At 40.3% G+C, this 8,812-nt stretch overlaps 1 protein-coding gene across 1 annotated transcript in view; it reads left to right on the top strand.

The window, feature by feature from the left end:
• LOC126267121 (nitric oxide synthase-interacting protein homolog) overlaps positions 1-8,812 on the top strand; it is a 49,221-nt gene that overhangs the window by 35,464 nt on the left and 4,945 nt on the right. Inside the window, exon 5 of the mRNA XM_049972036.1 lies at positions 2,289-2,410. Coding sequence (XP_049827993.1) covers positions 2,289-2,410 — 122 coding nt within the window. The remainder of the gene's footprint in view (positions 1-2,288; positions 2,411-8,812) is intronic.

Genomic DNA, 8,812 nt, shown 5'->3' on the forward strand with positions numbered 1-8,812 from the left:
TTACCTGGATTCCCCAACATTTTATTTTATGCTTGCTTCTTAATGGAACATACTATGGTAAATAATCTTAACAAAACCGATCTCTATCTCTTTTCCTCCTGATCAGTTTTATCTTCATTTGCCTAATCCATCAATTTTTAGTTTTTAGTTGCCTATGAAAGCTCTTTCCACTTGCACTTTTCAATAATACGGTTTCAGCACAGTTCATGTTTAGAGAGACTTTTTGACAAGCTTTGCCAGTCTATTAAACCATTTCTTGTGAGAGAGAGCTAGCACTCAAACAGCTTGAACAAGATCGGTACATAGTATCTTTCGTTCGAAAATATAGAGCGCTCACTCAATTTTTTGTCATTTGAAAGGTGACGGAAGCAATGAAAAACAGTAAAACACCTTCTTGTCTCACTATCCAGCTTCCTTAACTGCTCTTATCTTAAAATTATCATTTATAATATCAGTCTAGATTCCTGGATTCTAAAGATCATTGACAACTTGAAGGCCATTATTTTTCTTAGATGAATTTCTTTCTTCTTGGCGAAGTTGACCTGTTGCATTTCGTTCCGCACTAACACTATTACAAGCTATCTCTGCTAGTCGATTAGTTAAATCTGCCATTAGTTCCTGCTTGCACAAACATATGATTGTTCAGCATTATCAACTGGTGAAACTTTATTAATGCTACATTCTTTCACATCACACTTTGCTTTCACAGAAACACTGTTCATTCGGTTTAAAAATTTATTTCATGAACCCTTTTATCACGTCTGCCCTTTTAGGATGTGGCAACTACATCTTCTATTTTTGGCGCCTGAGGAGTGCTTATGATCCACTCTACAATCTTGCATAAAACAGTGAAGAGGTTCATATAGCACCCAACACAGATTGTCTTTGTGGTTTATGCCTGACTGGTTTGCTGAACCAAGATACCGAAAACATTAGGACCTTTTACACGACCTCACCCGGTCTGTGGCTTAGTAGTGGGAATTCCAAACCACTTGCCACTTTGCGATGATTAAGGTGTATCGCTTTGGGCTCCCTGTCAGTCTTGGCCTAAAAATGGCAATTTGTCTAGCATTGTAGAAAAAATGGCGTACCAAGCTGGTCAGTGACATCAAACGGTTTTGGTATTTCCACACACACCACTGGCGACTGGGAGAGAAAAGGAAATCAGCATTGTCATTAGTTCATGTGAAGAATGATGGCTGTGTTGTTCCCCAAAGCTGTCTGGTTTAAGAAAAAGTGGAATTAACAATGAAAGTGTTCTTGATAGCAGGAAATGTGAATGCAGTCAATTAACATTCTAAATTTGAAGATTTTTTTTTTTTCTTTTAGCAGGAAACCAGACTGTTCGTTAAGTAATCACAAATTTTGAAAGGTATCGTGGTGAAACCCCATGGAGCTTGAGTTCCCTTTGATAGCATTTCTTGTGGTAAATTGAAACTGGCCCTGTCTATAGCAACTGATACTTAACTGACACCTGCATTTTGTTCACGTTTACCTCCCCTGCATATCTTGTAAGGTATTGTGCTGCATGATTAAGTTATACTTGCTGATAATTTCCTTAAATTTTTGAAATATTCACTTTTCCTCTTTTCAGTATTACCTCATTACATAATCGTTACCCACATTTTGTCCTCGTCCTCCCTTATACTCTCTCTCTCTCTCTCTCTCTCTCTCTCTCTCTCTCTCTCTCTCTCTCTCTCTCTCTCTCTGTCTCCCCTCCCCCCTCCCTCTCTTCCCTCACCTCCTCTCTCTCATATTTGTTTTCTTTATCTTTGTTTCCTCTTGTGCTCATTGATGTCTTTGAAAGTGGTTCGCTTTTTGAACTGAAGCTTTTGTGTGCTGAATCTTGTTTAGCGAGATATTTTATTCCATTTTGTATTTTAACAGCTGAATTTTTGTTTCTATTATTTATTCTCTCTTGCTGCCATCAAACATCATTCATAGTCTTAAAACTAGCATTTCAGTAATCTGTTCTTCTTTTTTTAACTTTGTTTTAAACTTCTGTTTCTTTGAGTTGTATGTATTAGAGATTGGTAAAAAGACAATCGTCTTTGCCTTATATCATGTTAACTGAATGGAATGCTATTCAAATCAAATAGAAGTTTAAATTGTACATTTTACTGACTCAATTTCCAGTTTTGCAGCTAAACTATGTCTATTGCATGATTAATAGAACTTCAAACAGTTAAAAATTCTGTCAACTCACCCAAAAAAACCCTCTTGGTAAAAAGTTCATGACTATGTTGCTAAGTCTTTGTTAAAAATATTCTCTCTTTGTTTTCTTCTAGATACAAAAAACAATGACAAGCCGTCAGTGTCCAACATGACAGAAGGACGTGACAAACACCTACCAAGTTTTTGGATACCTTCAAAGACTCCAGAAGCCAAAGAAACCACATTAAAGAAGCCCGTGAGTTAAACCTTGTGTATTCAATATGAAATCAGTAAATATAGCTCCAGAAAAGGCAAATGTACGGTATGTTCAGTGTCATGTGGCACCTTCAGTTGCAGCTACTGGAAATGGAGGAATGACTAATATTCAATTGATAACTGACAGAGATTCCGAAATCAGATATTGGATCATAAGGCGTACCCAGGAGCAGATATAGACTCAGATCACAATATAGTAGTGATGAAGAGTAGGCTGAAGTTCAAGACATTAGTCAGGAATAATCAATACGCAAAGAAGTGGAATACGGAAGTTCTAAGGAATGACGAGATACGTTTGAAGTTCTCTAATTCTATAGATACAGCAATAAGGAATAGCGCAGTAGCCAGTACAGTTGAAGAGGAATGGACATCTCTAAAAAGGGCCATCATAGAAGTTGGGAAGGAAAACATAGGTACAAAGAAGGTAGCTGCGAAGAAACCATGGGTAACAGAAGAAATACTTCAGTTGATTGATGAAAGGAGGAAGTACAAACATGTTCCGGGAAAATCAGGAGTACAGAAATACAAGTCGCTGAGGAATGAAATAAATAGGAAGTGCAGGGAAGCTTAGACAAAATGGCTGCAGGAAAAATGTGAAGACATCGAAAAAGATATGATTGTCGAAAGGACAGATTCAGCATACAGGAAAGTCAAAACAACCTTTCGTGACATTAAAAGCAACGGTGGTAACATTAAGAGTGCAACGGGAATTCCACTGTTAAATGCAGAGGAGAGAGCAGATAGGTGGAAAAAATACATTGAAAGCCTCAATGAGGGTGAAGATTTGTCTGATGTGATAGAAGAAGAAACAGGAGTCAATTTAGAAGAGATAGGGGATCCAGTATTAGAATCGGAATTTAAAAGAGCTTTGGAGGACTTACGGTCAAATAAGGCAGAAGGGATAGATAACATTCCATCAGAATTTCTAAAATCATTAGGGGAAGTGGCAACAAAACGACAATTCACGTTGGTGTGTAGAATATATGAGTCTGGCGACATACCATCTGACTTTCGGAAAAGCACCATCCACACAATTCCGAAGACGGCAAGAGCTGACAAGTGCGAAAATTATCGCACAATCAGCTTAACAGCTCATGCATCGAAGCTGCTTACAAGAATAATATACAGAAGAATGGAAGAGAAAATTGGGAATGCGCTAGGTGACGATCAGTTTGGCTTTAGGAAAAGTAAAGGCATGAGAGAGGCAATTCTGACGTTACGGCTAATAATAGAAGCAAGGCTAAAGAAAAATCGAGACACGTTCATAGGATTTGTCGACCTGGAAAAAGCGTTCGACAATATAAAATGGTGCAAGCTGTTCAAGATTCTGAAAAAAGTAGGGGTAAGCTATAGGGAGAGATGGGTCATATACAATATGTACAACAACCAAGAGGGAATAATAAGAGTGGACGATCAAGAATGAAGTGCTCGTATGAAGAAGGGAGTAAGACAAGGCTGTTGCCTTTCGCCCCTACTCTTCAATCTGTACATCGAGGAAGCAATGATGGAAATAAAAGAAAGGTTCAGGAGTGGAATTAAAATAAAAGGTGAAAGGATATAAATGATGCGATTCGCTGATGACATTGCTATCCTGAGTGAAACTGAAGAAGAATTAAATGATCTGCTGAACGGAATGAACTGTCTAATGAGTACACAGTATGGTTTGAGAGTAAATCGGAGAAAGACGAAGGTAATGAGAAGCATTAGAAATGAGAACAGCGAGAAACTTAACATCAGGATTGATGGTCACGAAGTCAATGAAGTTAAGGAATTCTGCTACCTAGGCAGTAAAATAACCAATGACGGACGGAGCAAGGAGGACATCAAAAGCAGACTCGCTATGGCAAAAAAGGCATTTCTGGCCAAGAGAAGTCTACTAATATCAAATACCGGCCTTAATTTGAGGAAGAAATTTCTGAAGATGTACGTCTGGAGTACAGCATTGTATGGTAGTGAAACATGGACTGTGGGAATACCGGAACAGAAGAGAATCGAAGCATTTGAGATGTGGTGCTATAGACGAATGTTGAAAATTAGGTGGACTGATAAGGTAAGGAATGAGGAGGTTCTATGCAGAATCGGAGAGGAAAGGAATATGTGGTAAACACTGATAAGGAGAAGGGACAGGATGATAGGACATCTGCTAAGACATGAGGGCATGACTTCCATGGTACTAGAGGGAGCAGTAGAGGGCAAAAACTGTAGAGGAAGACAGAGATTGGAATACATCAAGCAAATAATTGAGGACATAGGTTGCAAGTGCTACTCTGAGATGAAGAGGTTGGCACAGGAAAGGAATTCGTGGCGGGCCGCATCAAACCAGTCAGTATACTGACGACAAAAAAAAAAAAAATAAAAAAAATGACAGCCTTAACTAAGAAACAGTACTGTGTGGTGCCATTAAAGCAGGCATTGTTGAATCCTGTGTTTGTTAGTTCCTAAGTTACTTCTCCTTTCTTAAAAGTGCATATCACACTTTTATGCTATATTCACTGCTTTTCCCCTGAAAAGTCTCTGAGTGGGTTGTGACTTGTTTCTTTCTGCTTGAATAATGATTTGTCACTTTTTCTGTACAATCACCATCTTTGGCCACAAGTTGGTTTTTATTTCTCTCCCACTCTGAAACAAGACCCTCTAAATATTGGCAATAAACAGTGTGGTCCTGCTTCTGAAGTCACTGGTGTAAGGCCTCCACAAATCGAGACTAATGCCTGTGATCCACTGTGCTACATGCTGTCACAAAGGATTTAGTTTCCTCACTTCACTTAGAAGACAACACCTCATTCCAAGTTTTAGATACTCATGGATGTGATGGAAAGCTAGTAATCTTTTGTTCTGTTACATTGATTTATCTTAAATGATTATATATATACATATATACAATGATGATGTGACTTACCAAACAAAAGTGCTGGCAGGTCGATAGACCGGTTTTTAGATATATTTTTCCCACGTGGAATGTTTCTCTCTCTCTCTCTCTCTCTCTCTCTCTCTCTCTCTCTCTATATATATATATATATATATATATATATATATATATATATATATATATATAAGCAACAGTACCTCCATTCTCCATTATGACAGCTGCCACCCATTCCATATCAAACGGTCCCTTCCCTACAGCCTAGGCCTTCATGGCAAACGAATCTGCTCCAGTCCTGAATCCCTGGACCATTACACCAACAACCTGAAAACAGCTTTTGCATCCCGCAACTACTCTCCCGACCTGGTACAGAAGCAGATAACCAGAGCCACTTCCTCATCCCCTCAAACCCAGAACCTCTCACAGAAGAACCCCAAAAGTGCCCCACTTGTGACACGATACTTCCCGGGACTGGATCAGACTCTGAATGTGGCTCTCCAGCAGGGATACGACTTCCTAAAATCCTGCCCCGAAATGAGATCCATCCTTCATGAAATCCTCCCCACTCCACCAAGAGTGTCTTTCTGCCGTCCACCTAACATTCGTAACCTCTTGGTTCATCCCTATGAAATCCCCAAACCACCTTCCCTACCCTCTGGCTCCTACCCTTGCAACCGCCCCCGGTGTAAAACCTGTCCTATGCACCCTCCCACCACCACCACCTACTCCAGTCCTGTAACCCGGAAGGTGTACACGATCAAAGGCAGAGCCACGTGTGAAAGCACCCACCTGATTTACCAACTGACCTGCCTACACTGTGACGCTTTCTATGTGGGAATGACCAGCAACAAACTGTCCATTCGCATGAATGGACACAGGCAGACAGTGTTTGTTGGTAATGAGGATCACCCTGTGGCTAAACATGCCTTGGTGCACGGCCAGCACATCTTGACACAGTGTTACACCGTCCGAGTTATCTGGATACTTCTCACCAACACCAACCTATCCGAACTCCGGAGATGGGAACTTACCCTTCAATATATCCTCTCTTCTCGTTATCCACCAGGCCTCAATCTCCGCTAATTTAAAGTTGCCGCCACTCATACCTCACCTGTCATTCAACATCATCTTTGCCTCCACACTTCCACCTTGACCTACATCTCTGCCCATACTCTTTGCCTTTAAATATGTCCGCTTGTGTCTGTGTATGTATGTATGGATGGATATGCGTGTATGTGTGTGTGCGCGAGTATATACCTATCCTTTTTTCCCCCTAAGGTAAGTCTTTCCGCTCCCGGGATTGGAATGACTCCTTATCCTCTCCCTTAAAACCCACATCCTTTCATCTTTCCTTTTCCTTCCCTCTTTACTGACGAAGCAGCCGCCGGTTGCGAAAGAAAGAGAGAGAGGTGGGAGGTTTAAGGTTAAACCGATTATCATAGAACTTCGCATGACATGAAAGGGAAGACCCATCTCCTAGGGTACAATCAGTTAATGTATGTGTGAGGTGCTACAAATTAGATCAGTTCTGAAGTTAAAACTGTAAAGACTTAAATATTATGTATAAAATGTAATGTAATTTAAGCTTTCTGTCAGGCACACCTAACTGAGATGATGTGGCTAGTGAAGAAAGATATCCATGCTACTAGCTGTCATACTGCCCTACATCACAATCACACGATTTGTGTATCTGCGCCTAGTGTCTTGCATTCAGTCTGTTAGCTGGGGCACTTTTTCCTGTGCTGCTGGCGTTGCCACTCTGAATATTTCTGGGGCACTGGCAACAGCAACTGCTGCTAGTCTGAAATTTTCAGACAAGATTTTGGAATTATTTGCTTGATTATTGACTCAAATGCACCAATGAAAGATTTTTGCCTCCTCCTTGCTTGATTATGGCTGCAAGGAAATTTAATACTGCATTGTTTACTTTTCTTGAATGATACTTCTTTCATATATATACTTAATATACAGAGTGTACGTAAAGTCCGGGAACACTTTCAATTATTTATTGCACATGTACTAAACATTGTACAGATGTCATCCATATTGCATTTTGAAGAGAAACTCGGAAAGTTTTTTTTTTTTTTTACAAACATTCAATATGTGAACCATTAGTGACCCAGCAGATGTCAATACAGTAATCGAATTCTTGCCATATCCGTCCCAGCATGGCATTGTCGGCTGTGGCAGTCACTTACCGTATTCTCTCCTGGAGCTCTGCTACATCACGTGGACCAGATCTTTAATGTGTCCCTACAGAAGAAGGTCACACGGTGTGAGATCTGGTGATTGGGGGCGCCATTTCATGAAATATCTGTCGTTTTCCGTAGCAAGGCATCTGCACTTGCCATGTTTGTGACTAGCGCTGACTGTCAGCAAATTACCAAACTACACTTTGGTGGTATGCAAGGAAAAAAAATTCAGGGTTTCTCTTCAAAATGACATATATGATACCTGTACAGTGTTTTGTTCTTGTGAAATAACTAATTGAAAGTGTTCATGGACTTTATGTACACCGTGTATTGTCCATCAACAAATACTGAGGTGACAAAAGTCCTAATTACTTCTCAGACCTCCTTTTCGCAGTGCAGTGCTGCAACTCAATGTGGCATGGACTCGACAAGTCATAGGAAGTTCCCTGCAGAAATACTGAGCCATTTTGCCATTTTGGTGCATGGTTTTGTGCAAGAACTAATTTGTTGAACATGCCGCATAAATTTTTGATGGGATTCATGTCGGATGATATGGGTGGCCAGATTGTTTGAACGAATTATTTAGAATTTTCTTCAAACAATTCACGAACAGTTGTGGCCTGGTGACATGGCATATTGTCAACATAAAAATTCCATTGTTGTCTGGAAACATGAATTCCATGAAGGCTGAAAATGGTCTCAAAGTAGCCAAACATAACCATTTCCAGCCAATTATTGGTTCAGCTGGACCAGAGGACCTACTCCATTTCATATAAATGCAGCCCATACCTTTCTGGAGCCACCACCAACTTGCAGTGCCTTGTTGACAACTTGGATCCATGGCTTCGTGGGGTATGCGCCACACTTGAACCCTACCATAAGCACCTACCACCTGAAATTGTACTCATCTGACCAGGCCATGGTTTTCCAGTTGTCCAGCTTCCAACTACATAGCCATGAGCCCTCGAGAGGCGTTTCAGGCAGTGTTGTGATGTTATCAAAGCCACCTGAATCTGTTGTCTGCTGCCAAAACTAATTAACAACAAATTTCGCTGGACTGTCTTTATAGATACATTCATTGTACATCCCATGTTGATTTTTTTCTGTGGTTATTTCATGCAGTGTTGCCTGTCTGTTTGTACTAACAACTCTATGCAAATGCCGCTACTTTCAGTCATTAAGTGAAGGCTGTTAGTCACTGTGTTGACCATGCTGAGAGGTAATGCTTGAAATTTGGTATTCTTAGCATACTCTTGACACTACAGAAGTCAGAATATTGAATTCCGTAATGATTGCAGAAATGGAATGTCCCAGGCATCTAGCT

Source organism: Schistocerca gregaria, chromosome 4 (assembly GCF_023897955.1).
Source record: "Schistocerca gregaria isolate iqSchGreg1 chromosome 4, iqSchGreg1.2, whole genome shotgun sequence".
Classification (NCBI taxonomy): domain Eukaryota; kingdom Metazoa; phylum Arthropoda; class Insecta; order Orthoptera; family Acrididae; genus Schistocerca; species Schistocerca gregaria.